The 25,908-nt window shown below is 39.2% G+C and overlaps 1 protein-coding gene across 3 annotated transcripts in view; it reads left to right on the top strand.

Annotated features, from left to right (window-relative positions):
• grik1.L (glutamate receptor, ionotropic, kainate 1 L homeolog) overlaps window positions 1-25,908 on the top strand; it is a 238,566-nt gene that overhangs the window by 194,834 nt on the left and 17,824 nt on the right. For all 3 annotated transcript variants that reach the window (XM_041583393.1, XM_041583391.1, XM_041583392.1), the window contains 6 exons: window positions 1,487-1,600; window positions 3,101-3,304; window positions 3,957-4,180; window positions 12,137-12,255; window positions 22,032-22,249; window positions 23,642-23,867. In XM_041583393.1, coding sequence (XP_041439327.1) covers window positions 1,487-1,600; window positions 3,101-3,304; window positions 3,957-4,180; window positions 12,137-12,255; window positions 22,032-22,249; window positions 23,642-23,867 — 1,105 coding nt within the window. The remainder of the gene's footprint in view (window positions 1-1,486; window positions 1,601-3,100; window positions 3,305-3,956; window positions 4,181-12,136; window positions 12,256-22,031; window positions 22,250-23,641; window positions 23,868-25,908) is intronic.

The following is a 25,908-nucleotide window of genomic DNA, read 5'->3' as shown; positions in this document are numbered from 1 at the left end:
ATCATGAACACATTGTGATTTTTTTTTCAATAAAATCAGACTTTTAAAAAAATCACAACTTTTCGGAATTTATTAAACCCAGAGGATGGGAAAAGTCCGAATCTGAAAATCTAAGACCTGTCGAGGTTGCATATAAGTCAATAGAAGAAGTCCCAATGATTTTTTGATGTGTGCTGGGTTTTTTGCAATACCCCAGAGTTTTCAAGCAAAATTCAGAGTGAAAATCAGATTTTTTGTGTTTTTTTTTCCGCAAACAAAATTCTCAGGAAAGTGTATTAATAAATAAGCCCAAAAACCCATGCAGAGTTTTTTTCAGCAAATATTGAGATAAATTCGGACTTTGACGAGCATCCAAAATTTTTTGACGCAGACTAATTTTCGCCTGTGAATTTTCGCGGCACTTTCGCAAATTTATTTTCCGCTGGCGAAACGCTGATATTTGCAGTGAATTCGCGCCTGGCGAATTTATACGCCCATCGGTACTTGTAACGTGTCTATTACAATAGAAGGATAAAGAATGGGTTATTGGGGCAACAGATGGAAGGTGCAGGTGTAAAGGGAAACAGTTTACGTTTAGAAAAGGGCACAGAATAAAAGATGAAGAGGTAGAGCTGCGCTTAGAAAGCCCGTCACCCAAGCCAATCGTTCCTTATGCATGTGTCTTGGGAATGGGCTGTATTTAAATTAGTAGATCTCTTTCTGCATTCATTTATGTTTTTGTAACATAAAACCCCTTTTCCCCAGTGCAATACGGAGCATCAGCAGTTAAAAACATTTTCTATACACGTCTTTTTCTTTCCCTTCCACTCACCGCAGGTGCTTTAAAAAAAAACCATCAGTAATCATTTTCTGTAGTATAGGAAATGCAATTAACACTCACATCTTTGTAAGGGGGGTGAATTTTTATAAATGCTCTGCTGGTTGCTACGCACCTCGCACAGACTATTAAACCTTCACAGTCATTTTCCAGAGGAGAACAAACGCTCCTGTTGGCTTATCTTCTTTTATTACTGAAAACAACAGGTGATAAATGTCACAGACTACAGCAGCAGCAGAACATCGGTCGCAACCAACATAATGTTTACCCAACAAAGAAATAAAATTTTAGAGAAGCGATCATTTAATTTTGTTGTACCTTGTGTTGTTCCCAAGCCCTGTATCTCTCTATTTCCCAATGGGGTATAACCAGAATATAACCAGAAAAAAAGAATTCAGGTCACACACTTCATCTCCAAAATACTTCATTCAAAAAAGTTCTTTATTGGAAACATCACTATCCGTGAAGATGCTGCTGAAATGACACAATTAGGAATGAGGAAAAAGAACATGCTGTAATGGAAACGTGTTGCCTGTTATTTTTGCTTGGTTATACGTGTTATTGCAAGAATATTCTTTCTTTTTCAACACAGGGCCTATAAACTAATATCAAATGTATGTCACGTATATGAGGCATGACACAATAACATCTACATTTGATGTCTTGTAGGTTGGAGTTTGGAATTCAAACACAGGTCTGAACATGACGGACAATTTAAAAGACAAGTCCACTAACATCACTGATTCACTTGCTAACAGGACACTCATAGTTACCACCATCTTGGTGAGTAGAAAAATGCTTTCAGCACATGTCAAATGCAATATATCAAAGAGTTTATGGCCACTATTGAGGTTAAATGAAGATGTTTAATAATACAGACCTAATCTTGATTCACCTTTAAGTTTTAGCTTTACAATGCATTATGTTCCTCTATCTACTAAAGCTTTAAAGAGACAAGATTACTTAATTACAAGATTACGAATTTATATACAATATGTCTTGTTTGGGGGCAGGAATGTATCATGGAAAAACATCTGAGGAGCCATTGGGCTTAAAAAACCTCTTGGATAGTTGTAGCCAACCTGTAGGCCACCATCTGGATAGTCCTGCTTCTTATAACCATCCCACCAAGCATTGATATGGTCCCACCAAGCATAGAATAATTGTTCTATAGTCCTGCTTCTTCTAACCATCCCACCAAGCATAGATATGGTCCCACCAAGCATAGAATAATTGTTCTATAGTCCTGCTTCTTCTAACCATCCCACCAAGCTTAGATATTGTCCCACCAAGCATAGAATAATTGTTCTATAGTCCTGCTTTTTATAAGCATCCCACCAAGCATAGATATGGTCCCATGAAGCAAAGAATAATTGTTCTATACCCATTTGTCTTATAACCGTTCCACCAAGCATAGACATGGTCCCACCAAGCATAAAATAATTGTTCTATAGTCCTGCTTCTTCTAACCATCCCACCAAGCATAGACGTGGGCACACCAAGCAAAGAATAATTGTTCTATAGTCCTGCTTCTTATAACCGTCCAACCAAGCATAGATGTGGTCCCACAACGCATAGAATAATTGTTCTATAGTTCTGCTTCTTATAACAGTCCCACCAAGCATAGATATTATTCCACCTAGCATAGAATATTTGTTCTATGAGCTATTTTTGGTTTATCTGAAATGAGATCACAAACATCAGTATCCATAACCTACTGCAAAATAGGAAGTTATTCTCCTTCTTCAAATATCACAGCAAGATGAGATTATATAATAGATCATCGATATACCGTAAACCTGTCCCTTTCACTTAAAAGAACTGCATCAAAAACAATAGGAAATCCTCTGCGACTGGTGGTATTTACTAGACAACTAAATGTATCCTTTGCACTAGTTGTGCAAAATACCATGGTCATATACAGTACAAGTCAAAAAGTCATATTAAAGGAGTTTGGGGATTCATTTTGGGTCATGACCTTGGTATAAATAAATAATTTACAGCAAGACAGGGCACAAGTCTTACAAAATAGTGTAGGTATTTGTGGGAAAAGGAACGAGTATAAATTTATCAGTTATCATAACTCTCTGCATTGAATGATAATAATTAATTAGTATTTTGGACAATAGCAAGATAATATCTACTTTATGGTGTTTTTTGAAAATGTAGGTTTTTTAAGCATCCTATGAAAGTTCTACAAGCAGATTTTAATACAGGAATATGTGTATGTTTTCATATGTGCATAATATGATGAAATATTTCATTTTTCCTTGTACATCTCAGGAGGATCCATACGTAACATATAGGAAGTCCGACAAGCCACTGTATGGAAATGACCGATTTGAAGGCTATTGTTTGGATTTACTGAAAGAGCTGTCTAATATCCTGGGCTTTACCTATGAAGTCCGATTAGTCGTAGATGGCAAGTATGGAGCACAAAATGACAAAGGAGAGTGGAATGGAATGGTCAGAGAGCTGATCGATCATGTAAGCGCAATCATGTCAAAAATAATTGATCATTTTGTGATAAAAATGATACAGGTATAGGATCCCTTACCTGGAAACCCGATATCCAGAAAGCTCCGAATTACGGAATGGCTGTCTCCCATAGACTCCATTTCATCCAAATTTTTAAAAATGATTTCCTTTTTCGCTGTAATAGTAAAACAGTAGCTTGTACTTGATCCCAATTAAGATATAATGAATCCTTATTGGAAGCAAAACCAGCCTATTGGGTTTATTTAATGTTTACATGATTTTCTAGTAGACTTAAGGCATGAAGACCCCAATTACGGAAAGATCCGTTATCCGGAAAACACCTGGTCCCGAGCATTCTGGATAACAGGTCCCATACCTGTATAGTCAAATTAATTTTACTAAACCTGAATGGTTGTAGTATCTATTAAAATAGCAAAATTGATGCAGAAATTCCAACAACAGCCTATGAGTAAGTGCCCCAGTAGGCAAGAAACGTGTCAGGCCTTCACCTGTATGTCGTAATAAATGATTTGAACTTTTTAAACATATTTTGGTTTTCTGGAAGTAACCAGATTCAGATTTGTAGAAGATTTACTGGGCAGAATACAAATATTTCCCATTTGCATATCCGTCGGCTGATTTCTCATTTTTTCTTTTGCAGAAAGCGGACCTGGCTGTTGCCCCACTGACAATTACATATGTCAGAGAAAAAGTTATAGACTTCTCCAAGCCGTTCATGACATTGGGAATTAGTATTTTATATCGGAAACCCAATGGTACAAATCCTGGTGTATTTTCATTTCTCAACCCTCTTTCCCCTGATATCTGGATGTATGTGCTGCTTGCCTGTCTGGGAGTCAGTTGTGTCTTGTTTGTCATTGCCAGGTAAGTTTTAACCTCCTTACACTGTACTTGGACTGTGCCAAGATTTGGGTGAATACAGAATAAAATTTTATCCACTATAGGTAAATCTAAAAAAGTTTCACTACTCATCCGAGCAGTTTCTTCAGTTCAACTGACTGGTGTGGGAAGTTCTCGGCATATAAACTCTTCCACTAATCCAATCACAATGGCACATTGTAACTAGGGATGGGCGAATTTTTTCGCCTTGTTTCGCCGCAGAAATGACGCCCATAAACTTGTATGGCGGTGTGCGTCAAAAAAAAAGACACGCGTCAAAAAAATGATGCCGCGTGACAACATTTTTTTGACGACCATAGATTTTAATGGGCGTCGGCGGCGAATTTTTGGCGAAACTAAACGGCTCAGATTCACGCATCCCTAATTGTAACTCTTCAAAGAGGTGACATCTGAAGAAATTCACAGAGGTGTTGATTCTGTGTAGTTACTGTGATGTTTTTAGATTTACCTATACTAGATATGCCATGACCTGGATGAATGAAAATCTTCATAGTCATACAGAATAATATTTTTGTTTGAGATTTTTTCCTCACTAAATTAGATTAGAGTTGTGGACCAAAATATGTAGGAGATCATTTCTAATGTTCTTAAAGGGATGTTGTCATGGGAAAAATATTTTTTTCAAAATGCATCAATTAATAGGGCTGCTACAGTAGTATTCTGCACTGAAATCCGTTTCTCAAAAGATTTTTTTATATTTAATTTTGAAATCTAACATGGGGCTAGACATATTGTCAGTTTCCCAGCTGCCCCAGTCGTGTGACTTGTGCTCTGATAAACTTCAGTCATTCTTTACTGCTGTACTGCAAGTTGGAGTGATATCACCCCTCCCTTTCCCCCCAGCAGCCTAACAACAGAACAATGGGAAGGTAACCAGATAGCAGCTCCCTAAGACAAGCATCTTCCTGGTAGATCTAAGAACAGCACCAAATAGTAAAATCCAGGTCTCACTGCAACACATTTAGTTACATTGAGTAGGAGAAACAACAGTCTGCCAGAAAGCAGTTCCATCCTAAAGTGCTGGCTCTTTCTGAAAGCACACGACCAGGCAAAATGACCTGAGATGCACCTACACACCAATATTACAACTAAAAACTATTTTTTTTATTTTTTTTTGGATTTGAAGCCCAAAACCTGCAACTTTTTTGGATTTCACACCTGAAACTTTATTATATTTATTATACTGAAAAAACCCATTTGGAGTTTTCTTGAAAAATTTGAGTTTTTTTTCCATAAGAAAAAATTGTGTTTTTCCCATTTAAAAGTCCAACCAGAAAAAAATCGGACTTATAAATAACCTGCTGGGTGTTGGACAAGGTGATAGCTGCTTTGAGGAACTTGTGTTGGTTTTTACCTTTTACCTTTGGGCCTCTAACCAGAACTTCTGAATTATACTTTTATGATCTCAATGGAAATATCTACAGTAGTATTGTTGTAGAGTTCCATTTTGCATTAAGTTATAATGGCTACTTCTCCACTGTGAATAGTCCAAACGTGGTTGCTCTCGGTCAGTTCTGTGGAGCTCTCTCTTGTTCCATAATGTGTTTTGCATCTCAGAGTTAAAGGATAAGTAAACCTTAAAAATAAGTGAATATAAAATTGATGATGGGGCTATTCTTAGCACTTATGCCATGCACATTCATTATTTATTTTTATTCCAATATATTAAGGGATACATGTACTGTTCCGACCATTCTGACCACCAAGTAGTCCAGGAAGTTGTCAGGAGAAAGAAAGTGGCTGCTCTGATGTTCTTCTGCTTCTCCAAATCTTTCCTAAGCAGAAGAACATCAGAGCAGCCTCTTTCTTTCTCCTGACAACTTCCTGGACTTCTTTGTGGTCAGAAACTGACCAGCGGGTGGCCCTTTTGTAACACAATTAATTCATATTAACAATACATGTATCCTGTAATATCTTGAAATAAAAACAAAATAAATAATGAATGTACACTGCAAAAGTGCTTAGAATAGCCCCCTCATCAATTTTACATTCACTTATTTTAAAGGTTTACTTATCCTTTAAACATGAAGTCTCAAAAGATCAAAATTCATCGTTTAGCATTCCCTTTACACAAGGCGGCATTTTTATCCTATTTTTCCTAAGTAAAGTCAATGGCTTTTTAAAATATTTTTTCATTAATTAGGGAGTTTACTGCAAACTGGTTTCCTTATTTCAGCTAAACTAAGCCCCGAGAGTTTTAAGAGTTAATAAATTCAGAGATTAATCATAATGCTGAAACAGTAATTAAAATGTATCGGCTATGACACTGGCAATTAAAAAAGCTTTGCAATTATAAATGCTGCAGACAAGTTTTGATATCACTGTGGGGAGGAACAAAGACCTTTATGTGTAGCTTTGACAGTTGCTGCTTGGAATCGCATGGGATTCACTTCTAGAATTTCTATAAAAAGAAATGATTCTTTCTTATTAATCCAGGTGACTAAATGAAAATGTTCTTTATTATTCTATAATACATGTAGGTCTGGCTTTTGGGGCACGACAAGTGGATGCTGAAATGATTTAAAGAGATGTCTTTCTGTCATTCATTCACCTAGAATATACAATGCATCTCCGAAAGCACCTAAACACATTTTTAGCCAAAAGTATATGGACATTCCATCTAAAATGCCATGTCTTCCACTGGAAACTCTTTCTGAAACCCCTTCTGATGAGAACTGTCTCAGCACACGGGGTTTTATAGGTGACCAGAGGCCAACAAACCTAAAATCACCATTTGCAATACAAGGTGTCCACTGCAGTGATGTCAAGATCAAGATGTAAAGATGCATTTCCACCAGGACTCTGAAACAGTAGAATTGCATACTCTAGAGCAGTGTCGGACTGGGACACCAGGGGCCCACCAAAAACCCTTAGACCAGGGGCCCACCCAAAAACCTTTAGACCAGGGGTCCACTCTAAGGGGCAAATTCACTAAGGCGCGAAGCGCCGAACGCTAGCGTTAATTCGCTAGCGTTTGGCATTTTCGCTACTGCGCAAATTCACTAACGAACGCTGGCGTAGTTTCGCTAGTGTTACTTCGCAACCTTACGCCAGGCGAATCTTTGCTAGCGACGAAACTACGCAAATTCACTAACTTGCGCAGTGTAGTGAACGCTACCTTTTACGCTAGACTTCCTTCACCACCTCAGACCTGGCGAAGCGCAATAGAGTAGATAGGGATTGTTTAAAAAAAAGTCAAAATTTTTACGCTACCCCTGTGCGCAACTTCGGATTTTAGTGAATTTGCGAAGCGCTGGCGAAACTACACCTGGCGAAGTGCGGCGAAGTTGCGCCTGGCGCAACTTCGCATCTTAGTGAATTTGCCCCTAAGTATTATTTTCTTCCTCGCCTCACTCAACCTCTATTCTCCTGTTCTCTTTTCTTTACATACTATAACCTATAATTCCATCTATTTAGCCTCTTTATTCTCATAGAAATAGGGAATGGCCATGAAATATGACAAATGTTTGGAAGCAAGAGGCCCACTGACACCTGGGCCCACCGGGAGTTTTCCTGGTATCCCTGTGGGCCAGTCCGACACTGCTCTAGAGAATGAAGAATAGCATGTCACTAGTGATGGGTGAATTTGTCCCTTTCACTTCGCCACGAATTTTGAAAATTTCCCACGAAATTCGTGCAACTGGAAAAAAATTTGCGAAAAATAAAAAAAAAATTTAAAGCCAATGGGTGTCCATTTATCGCCGAAATTTATCGCACAAATTTTGTGGCAAATTCGCAAATTTATTCGCCAGTGGCGAAACGGGTGAATTCACACCTGGCGAATAAATTCGCCCATCACTACATGTCACAGATGCCTGGAGAACATTATCTGTCTTAATTCATAATGCTATACATAATAATAAGGTTTAGCTTAGAAGGAATAATGGTCTGGGAATTTTTTCCATAGTTTGGTCTAGAGCTTCAGGTTTCAGTTAAAACAAACCATAAGGCTACAATGTACAATGGCAATTCTGTGTTTTCTATTTGTAGCAATAGTTTAAGGGAAGACCCTTTCCTTTTTCCATAGTGAACCATGCAAGGTCTGTGCAGAATAGGTTGGCTGAGATGGGAGTGGAAGAACTTGACTTTCATGCACAGAGCCTTGACCTCAAACAGTGTGATTCTTAGCTGTAACGTAACTTGGTGGGGGCGGGCCCTGGTGCGGACCGTGCAGACGGGCCCGCCCCCACCCTCGCCTGCGCGATTCTTCTCTGCAGCTGCAGCCGACTCAGCCGGCTGCAGCGCGCGCGATCTTCCGGGGGGGCCCTGCGGGGGTGCGGGCCCTGGCCCATTTGCGCCCCCTGCTCCCCCGGTAGTTACGCCCCTGATTCTTAGTATTAACGTATTCCCAACATATTCAGTACAGTTGATTGGAACAAAGGCTGAGGGGGTTATTTATCAAAATCCAAAATGTTCTCGCTATTTTCTGAACACTACTCCAACCAAATACGCATATTGATCCCCCTATTTATCAATACATTTTCAAGAATTTTTCTTGTGCTGGAAAAGTCACGATAAAATCGTAAAAAAAATCTGAATCCTACGGGGTTTTTTTTTTGATAAAATCTCCTGAAAGCTACAATTTTTTCGGAAATCCAGCTTGCAGTCTTCCAATTGTTAAAGGGACATCTGCCACTGACTTATACATGTTCATTTAAAACCATCGAACTGTAATAAATCCTAAAAAAACGTATTTTCCCCTTTAAAAGTCTGACCAGAATAATTCGGACTTTAGTGTATAACCCCCTGAGAGTCAGGCCAGATCCCCAACATCCGTGCCCATCCTCACCAATGAGCTTGTGGCTGAATGTAAGCAAATCCCACCAACAATGTTCCAAGATCTAGTGGCGAGCCTTTTATAGCAGCAAAATGAGGATGACTTTCACATTATTGCCTTTTGCAAATGAATTGTTGGGCAGGCAGGTGTCCTTTTGGAAAAAATCTTCATTCTAACATAGAGAGAGAGATTGGATAGGCAGACAGATGTACAGTAACTTGCAGTTCCAGGTGGTAAAAAGGATTACCAACATTCTCTGGAATTAATGTTCCAAGCAACATTTGTTTGATTTCCAAGGTGCATCCATTGCTACATCACTAATTTCTACTGGCAACAATACACGGCAGCATGTGTCTATATTTAACTCCACTCTTGTGTAGAACACTCTCCACCCTGCTCATAAATACTTGCCTGCCCTCTCTATGGGGCAAATTCACTAAGCCGCGAAGCGCCGAATGCTAGCGTTAATTCGCTAGCGTTTGGCATTTTCGCTACTGCGCAAATTCACTAACGAACGCTGGCGTAGTTTCGCTAGTGTTACTTTGCAACCTTACGCCAGGCGAATTTTCGCTAGCGACGAAACTACGCAAATTCACTAACTTGCGCAGTGTACTGAACGCTACCTTTTACGCTAGACTTCCTTCGCCACCTCAGACCTGGCGAAGCGCAATAGAGTAGATAGGGATTGTTTAAAAAAAAGTCAATTTTTTTTCTCTCCCAAAAAAACGCTGGCGTGTTTTCTACATGATGGCTGATAGGCTGAAAAAGATTGAAAATTTTTTGGGGCTCCCCTTCCTCCCCCCTACATTTCCTGACTCATGGCAACTTACCTAGACAGTGGGCACATGTGTAGGGCAAAATAAAATTTTTATTTCCAGATTTGAAGGTTTTCTAGCCATTTGTAGTGCAGATACGTGTTCCTCCATTGAAATTTGAATTTCGCGCCGTATGCAAATTAGCCTTCGCTAGCGTAACTTCGCTTTATATAGCGAATCAACGCTAGCGAAACTTCGCAACCTTACGCTACCCCTGTGTGCAACTTCGGATTTTAGTGAATTTGCGGAGCCCTGGCAAAACTACGCCTGGCGAAGTGCGGCGAAGTTGCGCCTGGCGCAACTTCGCATCTTAGTGAATTTGCCCCTATATTTCCAGCCAACTCGTGGGTAGTAATCTGAGCAGCAATGTCCTCCTATAGCCTCCCTTGTGTGCTGCACATTTAATAATATTTCATTTATTAATCACATTACTCACAGCAAATTAACTACAGAACGTTACTTTTGCCTTATTCTCCCAGAATAATAACCAAAGCCATGTCTGATCTGCCTTTACATGACAAACAGCTATTTTCTTCTGTTCCATTCTATTTTTTGAAAGATTACTTAAAATTCCCCAAACATTCCCCTAAGTGCATTCCTCTTGAAAGTGTCTATTCCATGTAAAATGACTCGTCCTTTGTCAGGCGACAGTTATCACCCGCACTAAAAGCAAATGCAAGTTACTTATTACCATTGAAGTGATCTTTAAATTGAGTTTCCTTTCTCGGACAATGGACGTAGCAGAAGGAAGAAAAGATTTTAGCCCCGCTGACCGAGAGAGCTTTGCGATGACTTAGGGAATCATCTGGCACTTAAAGGTTTAAGTCAATACTGGTTTCCTATGTTTTGATGAGGCATCAATTGTGCTCCCAGAGCTCGCACAGAAAATCTATCACTTCTCAGCAGTCAGTGTTTAGTCCCAGTTAGAATGAGATTGCAAACCAGCAGGCTGTTTGATCTCCAAGGGGCACTAATGCATCTCTGTCTAATTGTATTGTACAATGTGACACACTGTGCCAATTTCCAGTATGTTCATATGGTGCCATTTTAGGATGTAGCTTTACTGCTTATTTAAGTAACCTAAGCAAGAATGTGGGTGCTAGTGAGGGTTCTACATTCCTTGTAGATAAAGCTAAGATTTGTGAATAATCACAGATCCACATATTGACCACGCTTTAAGTAGCCCTGATGCCTTCACCCTTGTTTATATGTTGAAGAATTCTGGACAGCAGCATCTTAGGACCCAAGGTCAAGAAATAGGGATCTATCTATGGTGGACAAATTACATTCCCATGATTCTTTTCCCTGTAGCATTTGCTTCCTTATGGAAACAAGGGGGTTCCCCATAGAACTTTAAGGTTAAGCATTATGGAAGCAAGAAATAAGGGGCACATTTTAAAAAACTAAATGATGGTAATAACACTTTATAGGAGGCAGGGTCACTCTATATGCTGCATCTGGCACAGCACATAGCAGGGATCCCCAACCAGTAGCTCATGAACAACATGTTGTTCTCCAACCCCTTGGATGTTGCTCCCAGTGGCCCCAAAGCAGGTGATTATTTTTGAATTCCAGGCTTGAAGGCAAGTTCTGGTTGTGTAAAATCCAGGTGTAATGCCAAACAGAACCTCAATGTAGGTTGACAATCCACATAGGGGCTGCAAATTGTTACAGCACTTATTTGGCACCCCAAGAACATTTTTCATGTTAGTGTTGCTCCCCAACTCCTTTTACTTCTGAATTTTGCTCACGGGTTCAAAAGGTTGGGGATCTCTGGCATATAGAGTGACCCTGCCTTTCCAACCATAATGCGTTATATTTGAGCGGTCCTGGATGCAAGTGCTAAGCTGCATCCCTGCTGTGCTCTACACCACATTCTAGTTGAAATATCAGGTGTGAGGTGAAGAGAACAGCCAGGCGTGGATTAATGAATCGGTTCAGGGGCGTAACTATAGAGGAAGCAGACCCTGCGGTTTCAGGGGGGCCCAGGAGTGTAGGGGGCCCAGTGAGACCCTAATTAATTAGCAATTTTAATATATCTTGGTAAAATAGGCCAACTTATAAATATTTTGGGGCCCTAAATTGAATTTGCTATGGGGCCCAGTAACAACTAGTTACGCCACTGAATCGGTTACCTCTAGGCTGTAGCCTATTTTCCTTATATATAGAAATATATGGATGTATGGGTGCTATTTTTTCTGCTTTGGGTGGAAATTGCTTGGATTTATATCTGTTCTAACTCTTTTTCTCTCTGTATTACTTAGCAGGATTGCTGATGTTGCCTTGGTTTCTGTGCCATTTACAGATTTTTTCTCTTGCCAATCGCAGGTTCACCCCTTATGAGTGGTACAACCCACACCCGTGCAACCCAGAATCAGATGTGGTGGAAAACAATTTTACTTTGCTAAATAGTTTCTGGTTTGGAGTTGGAGCTCTCATGCAACAAGGTACAGAGGTCACAACTCACTGTCGCACACATCCCACAGTCTGCTCAAGGGCTTCTGCTCTGGTAAACTCCGCATTCTGTCCATCCATTATGTTCTGTAAACCTTGCTTTGCAGCTTGCTGAATCTCACACTTTCTAGATATGATCATTAGGGTAAGAGTGTTATGTTATTGAGCTGTAGGGAGATGGTCATTGCTGAAAGGCATACGAGAGCCAGTGTCAATGACATTTCCCATTCAATGTGTTTCTCTTTCAAGTGAATAAGAAGTGTCTGCAGGGTTGGGTATTTATTTTATCTTCTACAGTTCTGTTTAGGAGGCTTTTATCATATTGGAATATGATGGGCAGCTATGGCAGGTTATATTTTAGGGCTCATTTATGAATGTAAGGCAAATTTGATTGGTACAGAAAGGAGCCAGAGAAAAAGGCCATTCAATAAAGTACTTGTATCCACCTGCATTTCTCTATGCTTGACCTGAGTACCAGTATGCCAGCTGAGTCTAGGGTTTCCACCTTTCCTGAAATAAAATATCAGCTTTCTTATATTTTTACATTTCAGCCCTATTACTATTATAATATTTGACTAGTGATGGGCGAATTTATTCGCCAGGCGCGAATTCACGACAAATTTGCGCGATTCGCCACCAGCGAATAAATTCGCGAAATGCCCGCGAAAATTTGCGGAAAAAATTCGCCTGCGTCAACATTTTTTTTTCGAAAAAACAGACGCCGGCGTCAAAAACGGGCGCCGGCGTCCATCACTATATTTGACACCAAGCTTAATTTTTTTAATGGCCAGGTCTGTATAATACCAGTCTACAACACAGAATATGGAGCAAAGCACAGTTGACATTGGTACAAGGGTGCCCTATAAATTGCACCTGCTTCGAGATGTTGGTCATTCTAAGGCTCCCTAAGGGTGTTGTGGTCTTACAACCATCAGCCAACTGAATTGCATTCTTGCAGTTTCGTGACCATTATCTGACATTGGGGCATAAGTAGAATTACATCCTACAGCCTGACTATTATCTAACACAGTAGAATTACAGCCTATATTTAACACCACCCAATGGTGACATCGCAGACCTTACGACTCTACTGAAGGTTACATTTATAGCAAGGGATAAAGAGGCTTGGGCAAGTAAAAGCAGTGGCTAGAAGCCACAATTCTGAATGACAGGATAGGGTAACAAAGTTGGGTCATAATATCCCTAAAAAAACGTGATAAAACACAAAACTTTCTTATACTGTGGGCCCACTTTCTAAACTATTATTCCTCCTCTCCTCACTCAACCTCTTTATTCTCCTAGTCTTTTATCTCTACTTACTCTATTCTTCCATTATTACACCTCTTTTTCCCCATAAAGAAATAGGGAATGACTATGAAATGGGCTAAATGTTTAGAAGCAAGAGGCCCTCTGACACCTGGGCCCACCGGGAGTTTTCCTGATATCCCTGTTGTCTGTGCTGTGCTGAGTACTTTTCTTGGCCTCTTTCCTGAAATCCAGTACAAACTTGGATGACAAGGAAGATGGACAAGAAAATGATGGTGAAATGAATGGCCTCTCTATAACCCATCACAAACACCCTGATATAGCACCAGTGGGCAGTCTATTACTATCTGGAAACAAAAGGGTCAAGAAAGGACTGGCAGGATAATATGGTCTTTTCCCTAAGTGTGTTCCCTGTGTCAGGTATTATTAGTCACCTGTAAATTCAACGTCCATGAAGTACATTACAAGTAATGTACTCTCCGGTGAATTATAGTCAAAAAGCATGTCAGTGATCCAGTTATCCATCATTCACATCTGTGTTTATAATGCAAACTGCCAAGCATGGTCAGTATACATTTCCCACTTGGATGATTTTTCTTGGCTTATAGGAAGGGGCCAAAAAAACACAAAAATTTGGTATATATATATATATATATATATATATATATATATATATATATATATATATATATATATATATATATATATATATATATATATATATATATTTATTTATTTGTATGCATATATACATATATTTATTAAAGTTTACATTTGATATAGAATAATACCCTTGATTTGTAAATGTATTTGCCGGAAAATCACAATACTAACCCCACAGCCAATAGTCAGGACTGAAGAATAAAATGAAATAACAAGCCAAATTGGCCCTGTCTTTAATATGAAAGAATTACAGTTTTAAAAGGATGGAACACTCATTATCAATAGTATGGCTGTGTGCCAGGAGCTTCAATTTAGCTTAATTGAAATGTATTGTTAAGTTATGTTTGTATTCCAATGACTTTAACCACTCAATACGTATTTAAATGAATTGGCAATAGCCTATAAAAGGGTGAGTTTGATACTCATGTGTTATGGTTCTGTGAAGCAAGAATAGGGAGAAAGGGTCCTCTCCTACTCTCCTAGATAGATCTAAAAACCCAGCTTGAGTTAGGGTGAATTTCGGGGGAATATGTATTGACTGTCCTAGATATTTATGAAATGATGACAGAATGATTTATACACCAATAATTTGCTATATCTGTGCCTATTTCATGAGCTAAGGGGAACCCTGGCCAAAGGCTGGATCTTCAAGGCGGCCCTGGCCAAAGGTTAGACCTTGAACTGGAAAAGTCTGAGGATGTTGCTTATGTTGGTTAAAGCATTATTGATGGACATCAGTAGCAAAAGTGTTACCTTCATTGCTATTAGGTGTACATAATTATCAGTTCATACGTTTATAAGAAACATCAGCTTTACGCAAACTTCTTCCAAAGACCACAATTCACAGCATGCCTAGTGCTACACCTGGCATTATATTTCTCTGTATAGATTTTGACCAAACATAGAGATATATTTCTTTGCTCACACCGATTGGTCCCATTAATCTCTGGTATCTTCAGCTGAACACATCTACAGTGAACTCCGGCCAATTCCCTTAATGACATCAAAGCATGCCTCACATGCTAACTCATGTCCAGAATCCATTTTGATGAGTATGATGAATATTTTGCAGACTGGCAGGACGACTTTAAAAGATAAGGAGCATAATACAAAGAAGAAAAAAAACATAAAAGAGAAAGTGGCACTGCATGGGTGCCAAGGATGACAAAAAAACTGCCATAGTGCCCTTGTTCTACAGAGTTGCACCTAGCCCATCCAATGCCACTATTCCATTCTGCACTTGATTGAAAATCTAACCCAAAATGGAAAGCTACAGTACTGCACCTAACCTATTCATAAGAAGGCAGTAAGTATAGGGCATCCTATTACTTTGGGTTCCTCCATTCTCCAAAGCACGCAGGTTCTGAATGATACACAAGCTAGAGACTTTCAGAGGGCACCATGTTACACCCACCTTCCCCCCTCCTTTATGCAGTGCTTAATTCACAAATTAAATTGGGGCGTCTTGATTAAGATTTTATAGGGATCATTGTCTATAACCAACAAAGTTCCTCCATAATACAGCAGGTGGACCCATATCTATTTTATTCTTTTAAATTGTAACCATTGTGAACACAAATCCCAATCTACACTCTTCTATTTAATAATGTGTTTTCTATAAATAATGATTTGGGCTAATAATCAATAATATAATAATAATATAAGTCAGTATGCTTTTGGAGAGGGAGAAGAGTTTACGGGAGCTGGAAAGAACCTTTCACTCTACAAATCTAAAGGCTTTGATGCACCTCTAGGAGAATTAGATTAGAGTATCAGTTTATACTATCGAGTCTCATATGATTTTAAAGGCCCAACCTTACATTATAAGCAGAAGTAATGTATAGGTTTTTGCTTTTTTGTGACATCATATGAAGCTGCAAGGTGTTTACAGTACAAGGAAGACTTGTGTCTACCCTCACTACCTCTTCCTGTATGTGAACGTCCATCTCTATTCTACTGTCCCCTCTTCCTCTGTTATTATCTGCCTCTGGAGTTTTACCACTGCCCACAGCAAACTATGGGATGTAGTGTGTGTTCGTTACCACTACCTTGGGTACATGACAGTCAGCCCCAATCAGACTATGCTTGTCTTTCAAGAAGTAAAAAATGAGACCCTTGATCATCAAGAGTTCCCATGCACAAATTTTGTGTTACTTGATTATTAAATGGGCCCTTCACATCTGGAAGACACTATAGTTTGGTTCACTCCAGAGCTGAAGGGATTCAGTCTATGGAGGAGGGATAAACAACCTGCAGTTCTCCAACTGCTGCTCAAATACAACTTTCAGAGAGCCGCCAGCTGGGCATGTGATGCCAGTGGAGGATTCTGGGAGTTGTATCTCAGCCAGTACAGGAACTAAGAAAGCTTGTCTATCCCTGATACAGAGTTTAAACAAAAAAGGAACAGTTGCTACCCTCTGCATCCGGTGTTATGCTCTTTCTCGTTGCAGAAGCTTGACTGTTGTGCTTGACTGGAAGCCATTTGTTTAAATTCTTAAACGTGATGATCAGACTTTCTCTTTTCTACAGAGCCTGAGCAAAGTCTGGATCAGGATTGGCTGTCATGTCTGCCATAAAAAAAAGGCATTAAAGAGACTTCAGCAAGTATTGTCTCTGACCCAGATTTCCTGCTAGAATAACTTGCATGTTTACGATGTTTTTCTGCCTAATATCCAGTGTTGCTATGCATTTGTTGTACAATATGCTTATTACTGTTACAGTTCACATGGTTCATATAATGAAGTACACTTCCCAGTATCTTCTAAATAGAGTTTTACAATAGCTACCCATCACTGATAAAGCTATGTGAAAACAACAACACTTATGTGAAAAGTAATGGTGCAAGAATGTTCTATTCATTTGCAGAGTGTACCGAACAGCAACTGAAGACCTGGGCAAATGTTATTTCAGTTGTTATTAGGGAAAATGTAAATCAAGTTGCAAATGTTACTACTTGTCTTTTAACCAGTTGATGGGTTGCTATGGGTTACAAGACATGGGAGATCTTTGATTACATTGCCCAGACAGAGCATAGCGACTCAGTGCAGCTTCTTGTGGCCTAAAATTGGAAACTTGTCCTGGCCCATACCCAGTTACATGCACAAAATGCCAAAATACCACCTACTTTGGGTGCACTTTATCCATTTTAGGTACGGCACAATGTCACTAAAGAAGACCAAATAAGCTTATCACAGAGCTTTTCCTCCGAGTTCATGAGATTACACTAATCTGAAGGAAGGGTGGGTATGATAGGGTCACATGCCAGACAATGTCACTGGGGCTGGCATAACTTCTATCAAGGAAAAGGTAACGTTGTAGCCGAAGAAATGGAGCCTGAATCATTACTCCGCCAAAAACCGGTGTGTCCGAATAATACACTTCGGCCAGACAATCCAAATGAAGAGGTACGGACTTACCGGAAAAAGTCCACATCAGAACCAATATTATAAAACTTAGGTAGCTTTATTGAAATATTAATTAAAATCACAGATAGCGGGCAGGGGGATGCATAGCTCGACGCGTTTCGTGACCTCTACGTCACTTCATCAGAAGCTGGCATAAGTTCTAGCTGTCACATCGCATGGGTAATGAATATTAAAGAATGTATGTTTGTCTAGGTATTTAAATCATGGCACAATATACAATTAGGTCTAGCGATGGGTGAATTTGTCCCGCTTCGCTGAAAAAATTGCCAAATTCGCCAAAAAAATTTGCGAAACGTATTTGTCAATGGCCATAAAAATGATTTCAATTTCAACGCCCGAGACAATTTTTATATGCAACTATTCTGACATGCTCCCCAAATTTTTTTTTTGAGACGCTGATTTTTCGCCGTGAATTTTCGCCCGGCGAATTTATTCACCTATCACTAATTAGGTCACTCAAACCCTAATCCTAGTTTTGCAATCAGTGGAGGCTTATAAAGTATAAACGTCACAGGTGGGTCTTTTTTATATCTGCATTTCTTCAACCAGACAGACCACAGCTTACGGTGGTGCAACTGGTCCAATTGGATCATGCCAGGTCTTCCGCTCAAGTGTACAATAGTTCATACGGAGCACTTGGTGTGTTAGTTAAAAGTCTTCATTTATTAAATATAGTTAAAAACATGAATATAACACATATGAATGTGATAAATATCCAACGCTTGATGCGTTTCGTGGCTTCTCGCCACTTCCTCAAAAACATAAGATATCCAAACCCCAGGTCTTCCGCTCACTGTTATCTCATTGGCAGATATGACATCGGTTGAACTGAATTTTTCACTGGATAAATTGGTGCAGAGGCGCTCAACTAAACTTATTGGAAGACCCACCTACTCATCTCAAAACTGACTAGATCTGTCACATTTTGACCAGTTCCACCAACCTGCTTAGGTCCGGCTGGATGCTGCAGATTCTACAGTTGGAATTTCCATGCAGCAGTATAGTGCACCGAAGCAATGTACCAACCTGCAGAGACAGAAATGCTGATCCAAACAAAACCTGCTTCATGAAATCGTTGCCTGTTATTTGCTATCACATTATGTGCAAGGAACATGCAGTAAATATCTATGAGCCTTCAGCATTGCTTTTCACATAAGAGCAGCCTGTTCTCATAGGCATTACAATGTCTTTACCAATCAGATCAAATTACTGTGTCTATTGAGCTGCTTTGTGTTGTGCAAAATCCATTGGCACGCACAGACACGGGGTCACATTTGTTGTGAGCAATTAAATGAAAAAGAGAAAAGAGAAAAAAATGACATACACGTATATTATACTCAAGCTATACTGCATTTTAGATGAATGCATTTGTGAAAGGGATTTGCGTTATGCACAAAGGTAATGCAATGCTATGCTTTTTACACTAGGGGACCGATTCACTAATTTCGAGGGAAGGATTCGAAATTAAAAAACTTCGAATTTCGAAGTTTTTTTTGGGCTACTTCAACCATCGAATGGGCTACTTCGACTACGAATCGAAGGATTCGAACTAAAAATCGTTCGACTATTCGACCATTCGATAGTCGAAGTACTGTCTCTTTAAAAAAAACTTCGACCCCCTAGTTCGCCATCTTAAAGCTACTGAAGTCAATGTTAGCCTATGGGGAAGGTCCCCATAGGCTTGGCTAACTTTTTTTGATCAAAGGATATTCCTTCGATCGTTGGATTTAAATCCTTCGAATCGTTCGATTCGAAGGATTTTATCGTTCGATCGAAGGAATAATCCTTCGATCCTACTATCTGCGCTAAATCCTTCAACTTCGATATTCAAAGTCGAAGGATTTCAATTCCCAGTCGAATATCGAGGGTTAATTAACCCTCGATATTCGACCCTTAGTGAATCAGCCCCTAGGTCTCACATCCTATGTTAGAAAGGAACCCGCAATAGGATTTTTTATTTAATATCCTATTAATATTTAAAGCAAACCCCAATATACATTTTACCTCTGTTTAAGAAGTCAGTGCTTAAAGTGATATTGACAATTTTTTTTTTGTGTAGAAATTGCAAGAGAAGAATTTGAACCTTTAATGAGCACTGTCCATCATTAACTTGCAGGGTTGGATTCAGGATCTCTTATCTTTCCCAAGGTTGTGTTGGGCACTGTGCCTACATGCATGGATGGGGTGGGAATGCAAAGCCAGGGTCGGATTTACATAGCTGGCACCCCTAGTCCCACTGATGTTCGTCGCCCTGTCCCCTCCCCTTTATTCTTGCAAATTTTCATCATCAGGACCAGAGCAATAGGAATTTAAAAAATGATTGTTTCTCCTGTGCATCTCCAGTGTTTTTGAACCAATGTGGGGGTGGTTGGGCAGCATGCCACCCCCTAAAATCTTGCCGCTCTAGGCCCGGGCCCTGTTGGCCTTTCCACAATCTGGGCCTGTGCAAAGCTGAAGTTCCAATGTATCTTCAGCCATTCAGTGCTCCAAATATACCCTTGAAAATATATTCCAAAAACAAAATGATGGCTCTAGTATAGCGCAACAAAATATCAATGTTGTATAAAGATTATAATTTTTAAAATACCGGGTGTATTGTCCTTCCCCTCCTTATATAAAAACTAAGCACTGCAGAATTCCCAATTAATTTGCAGGGATTTTACTCTAGTTAATTTGGAATTTACAAAAAACACCCTTCTGGATCACATTTAGTTGCCACTTAAGATAACTACTATCAATGTAGACATGTGACAACAGTTGTAATTGAAAAGCAACGTGTATTGAACGCATAAACTGACAATGAAGATAAGCAGCTGCTGGGTCTGCTGGGCATTTAGCTGTACACCGATGTTCTGCCCTTCTTACACAAAAATCCCCTTATATATGACACTTCACCCACCTAGGAGACAATAAGGGAATCCACGTTGAAACAGGCCACAGCTTTATGTAAGAAAAATATATATAACACTTATAGAATTATAATCAAGTGATTATAACACACACATGCATAATACATACAACCTTTTGGAATTCTTGTAATGCCAAAACCTTCACCAAAAGGCAATCATAAAAGACCCCTTCTGGGAGCCCTTGCCCAAGGAGACCTTACACCACCATTGGCATAATAACACATACAATTGGTACATATCCCTCCAAGCCCATGGCAAGTATTTCTCCAAGCTGCAACAAATGAAGTTACCCAAACCATACTGTTGCTCATCAACCAATGTCATCTTACAGGGTGGGTAAAGGGGAAGATATTCTCTGTCGCATCCCTCCCTACAAGTCCCAGCCCCCTTGCTCACCAATCACTCTACCGTCCCTAAAGACTGTCATGCTAGCACTTATCTATTTAATCCCTGCTTCCCTCTAAGCAACCCATTTTATCTTCCATTGTCCCACTTCCTAGCCCGATCAAGGCTCTTTTCCCCCCACCCAGCTGAAGCCCCATTATAACTGCTGTTAGCCATAACACACATTATTGCCAGCCAATGAATTAACAGAAAATGTCAGAAATAGGTTCTGCAGGTCTGATGTCCCCAGCCTGGGAGATAGCAGAAACCACTATGCAGACACAAGTGTATATTTTTCAATATTATGGAAGAAAAAAAGGTTCCCTGGATATTTAACTTGTCTACTTATGATGTGACATTTATCCAAAAATATATTTTTTACCACCGTAGTAAACCCATATCCCTTAAGGAGAACGGCTTGTAATTTCAGATTCTATGAAATATTCCCAAGCTGTCTACTTGCAAAAACCATTAGTAATGAGATTTTCAAAATTAAAGAAAAATATATATCCATCTAATGAGATATGTTAATCATTTCAAATTATATTTACCATATCCATTGAAGTATTGCTTAATACATCTTTTATTACTCAAACTAAAACAGCAATTCAACATGTTTACCAGTGGAGCAAGTAGAAGTTACTGGTTCTCACAGCAGTATTTCTTTAGGGACCCACCATGCAAACCTTGGGGAAGATGATAGGGTTCATTTATCCATGGTACAGACACAAGTGCTGATGTGCTAAGGGGTGCAAAGTTGCCCACAATACTGTAGTGCCTATACCACTTATTTTTAAAGCACAGTTCACATTGACACAAAAAAGTAGGGTGTCCACCTTTCCAATCAGGGTAGTCCAGGCAGAGTAATGGGTGATTTAGGGGGTGGAGCAATGACATTTAGTGTCAGTCTTGTAACATTAGTGGGTGGGACCATGACACAGTCATTGTTGTGTGGCTATTCTTGCAGAAAATTAGGATCAGGGCAAGCTGTAAAGTCCTTCATGTTAAAGTAGTCATTTGGCTTAAACTGCAATAATAACTGGTATATCTGAACATAACTCCTGAATAATGTAATGCTCTGTGCAATTTTTTTGTCTTGATTATGACTGTGTCTCATAACAGGCTCCGAGCTAATGCCCAAAGCTCTTTCGACCAGAATAGTTGGAGGAATATGGTGGTTTTTTACTCTGATCATCATTTCCTCCTACACTGCTAACCTGGCCGCCTTCCTTACTGTGGAGAGGATGGAATCCCCCATAGACTCGGCAGATGATTTGGCCAAACAAACAAAAATAGAATATGGGGCTGTCCGAGATGGTTCAACAATGACCTTTTTTAAAGTAAGAAAATGATTCTGGATTAAAATCCATGTTTGTTTATTGTGAATTTACCAAACTGTCTCTTTGTTAATAGATTTGTTGATAGGTTTAGGTATTTAACAAGAAAAGGTTTATAGTGCGTTACCAAAACAGACGGTTTCATGTGCACCTTCCCCAGAACTACAGCTTGAGGAGCCAACAAAGATTTTGGCAGGCACTCACAGATCCTACAAAAAGAATTAAAACCTTTATTTAAAACAAATGTAAGATACATAATAGCCTTACGCGTTTCGTGCACAGGGAACTTATTCATAGACTCACTTGTATAAAACAGAATTTGTAAAGCCTTTTATTTAAGATACCATCATGGAAGCTCTTGGAGGAACTTTGCATTAAGCAATACCCCTAATTTAACTCATTTAAATTCAACATCTTCTCTGCAAAGAAGCCGGAACCTAATCATTTTTGTGTGTGAACAGACGTCTGTTTATTTAAAAACGAGATCACTTACTGGAAACGAATGTAGCTCTTCTGTGTAAGACACCTTGTCTCAGTCATTAAGAAGATTCTTGTCTCCAAGACAAGGTGTATAACAAGCCTAAATGTTAATAATGCCCAAAACTAGATCATTAAAGTGTTCATTTATCTCAAGTGGCCGACTAATGCATTTCTTTCTCATTTGGCAAAGACATTGTTCCCTAGTAAAAGTCAAGTATTAAAGGCAAGCATTCTCTAGTCTCTTCACTTCTCGCTTGGAAAAGAAACAGCATTCATTATCCCGCCTTAGTGAAGAATGTTGTTCTTTAAAGTTGGTTTCCAAGAAACCAAAAAAAAGTTGGTCCTCTGCATGGGAAAACTGAAACTCTGGGAAAAGATATATTTCCTTTGGTAAACATAGATTGTTTGTCCGAAGAGATCAACCACTAATCAAATAGATTGTTTGACAGTCAATTGAAAATGCCACCAAGGTGCCTCTGACATTTCTTTTACTTCCTGAAAGTTTTCAGATGGTCAATAAAATCCTATTTTGAGTTCCTATCCGTAAAAAAATGTTTTTGAATATAACATATAAGCTAGCTATACCCTCTGATTTGGCCTAGTCACTAAATGAGGAGACTTTAGGAAACCTTATTTGGGGGTTATTTTTTTATTAGGTTTATGGTCCAATGACTAGAACATCTATATAATTTACCTATATTATTTTTTACCTAGCTTGATTAATACCTTACTGAACCCCAATCAGTTATTGATCTGGGAGGACAAGGTTTTGAGTCCATACTGGGGCCAATAGGTTTTCAACTTGGTCAAGAGTCAGAAATCAATGATTAGGAATTGCCACCTTACGATCTGTTCAGAAATGTATAACTGAACCTGGAAAATGTCCATAGGATGACATGTGTACTCTATTTGCAGAAATCTAAAATTTCTACATATGAGAAGATGTGGGCGTTTATGAGCAGCAGGCAACAAACTGCTTTGGTGAAAAACAATGATGAAGGCATTCAAAGGGTCCTTACTACTGACTATGCTCTACTGATGGAGTCAACAAGCATTGAATATGTTACGCAAAGAAACTGCAACCTGACTCAGATTGGTGGACTTATTGATTCTAAAGGTTATGGAGTAGGGACGCCTATTGGTAAGTTATCTTTTGATGCAACGACTGCAACATCTATAGATAGACTGAAATTCTAATTCAACAATAACATACCTGGAGTTGCACAAAAAGGATTTTTCTGTGTCACACAGTTTGTGCTTTTTCCAACCCATCTTGTGGGATAGAGTTTAATGGTGTTATATAGTGGGGCATGGTGAGCCAAATGCCTAGGCAAATTTTGTTTCATCTGCTTGTCTTCTATGTAAAGGACTGAACTATATTTTAAAGCCAAAGCAGTATGAACTGCAAATTGCCCTTACTAAAGAAACACATATAAATAAATACTATAAGGAACGTTGTCTTGCACTTAGGCACCCCAAGTGAATGTATTACTTACCTGAAACCCTTTGCTCCTATCAGCAAAAAACTGCACTGACCCGGGGTTATTCCAGTGAGCACCACGGATCGGTCCTTTTCTGTCTTCCTCTTTTTTCATGAGGCTGCACATGCACAGTAGATCGAAGAGCTGAACTTTAACTAAAAAGTTGGCTTTTTCATTCTACTGTGCACACGGAAATTTGAAGAAAGAAAAAGCCAGAAGAACATCGCTCCATGGTGCTCGCTGGAATAACCCTGGGTGTTTATCTTTGAAATCCAGGCTTGGAGGCAAGTTTTGGTTGCATAAAAGCCAGGTGTATTGCCAAGTAGAGCCTCCTGTAGGCTGCCAGTCCACATAAGGGCTACCAATATCCAGTCACAGCCGTTATTTGGCACCCCAGGGACTTTTTTTTCATGCTTCCCAACTCTTTTTACATATGAGTGTGGCTCATGGATAAAAAAAGTTGGGGACCCCTAACTTAAGGTATGTAGATCCGAATTCCAGAAAGATTCCTTATCTGGAAAACCCCAGCTTCCAAGCATTCTGGATAACAGTACCTATACTGGGCATTTGGACGCAAGGAAACCTTGGAATTAACAACTGCTTTATAAAGGTATTGCTTCCAAGGCTTCCTTTGCATGTTGCCCCTACATTAACCACCAACTTCCACCTAATACCTTACAAGCTATCGCCATTCCTAGACCTGCATGCATTCAAACATGACACAATATGCACCAACACTGATGGTGGTTAGGGGTCCAGGTTCTGAATACAGTCCACAATTAAAGCAGTCTAACTCACTGACTCCTGGAGTTCCTTACTATGCTCTGTCTGTGCTTTAGTTGTGAACATCCCAACTGGTCTCTCCATGGGAGATCTACACTCCTCTTCAGCAACATGATTACAACAAAAATGAAATAGTCTGATAAATGTATATACAGTGTGAAAGAACCCAAAATGGCATTCAATTCATTATGCATTTTCTGTAGCACATAATCATTGCTTCCCTGAAACCAACTTTATTGGGAGTGGGTGTAGTAACAATGACAAGGAGTTAACATTACATTTCTATGTATTTTTCCGGAGGTGTCATAAAAGCCTAATCTCCATATACCTTGGAAGTGATATACATTTCAAGAATTTGACATTTACATTTTTCTGTGGAATGAACATTTATTTCATCGGTTACATTTGTGAAACCCTACGTAGTAACTCAGCGGTGTATAAAAAGAAATAAGCAACTTCAAGTTATGACCCCCCCACTGGTGGTTCAATTCTGTGACTGTCACTTGTGGCAGAATTATTATGTTTCAAAAGTAAAAATTCAATTGCTTTATTTAAAAAAAATATATAAATAATGTGTTCTCCCAACATCCCGAATAAATTACTTACTGCAAATGTATAACTCACAAGCTTTTTATTTGAAAGTAATAAATGCAGGTTGTGGGAACTGTTGTTAGAGAATACTAACACTTATGACAAGCGCCCAATGAAAAATAAAAACAAAAGAAAAAATAGACAACCAGAAAACAATGGGGTTTCTTTTTCCTGTCCCGGTCTGTTATTTTTAATCATCCCTCGTCAATAAATCTTACATTGTAATGATTTTGCTTTCTAGTCTAATATGATATAGGCTCTTCTCTATAAATTGTTGAAGTTTCTTGCTGATTCTCTTGATGAAATGAAATTATTCACAACTTTGAC

The sequence above is a fragment of the Xenopus laevis genome, chromosome 2S (genome assembly GCF_017654675.1).
Source record: "Xenopus laevis strain J_2021 chromosome 2S, Xenopus_laevis_v10.1, whole genome shotgun sequence".
In the NCBI taxonomy this organism is placed as follows: Eukaryota; Metazoa; Chordata; class Amphibia; order Anura; family Pipidae; genus Xenopus; species Xenopus laevis.
The sequence above is the reverse complement of the archived record's forward strand: the minus strand, read 5'-3'. Positions and strand labels throughout refer to the sequence as shown.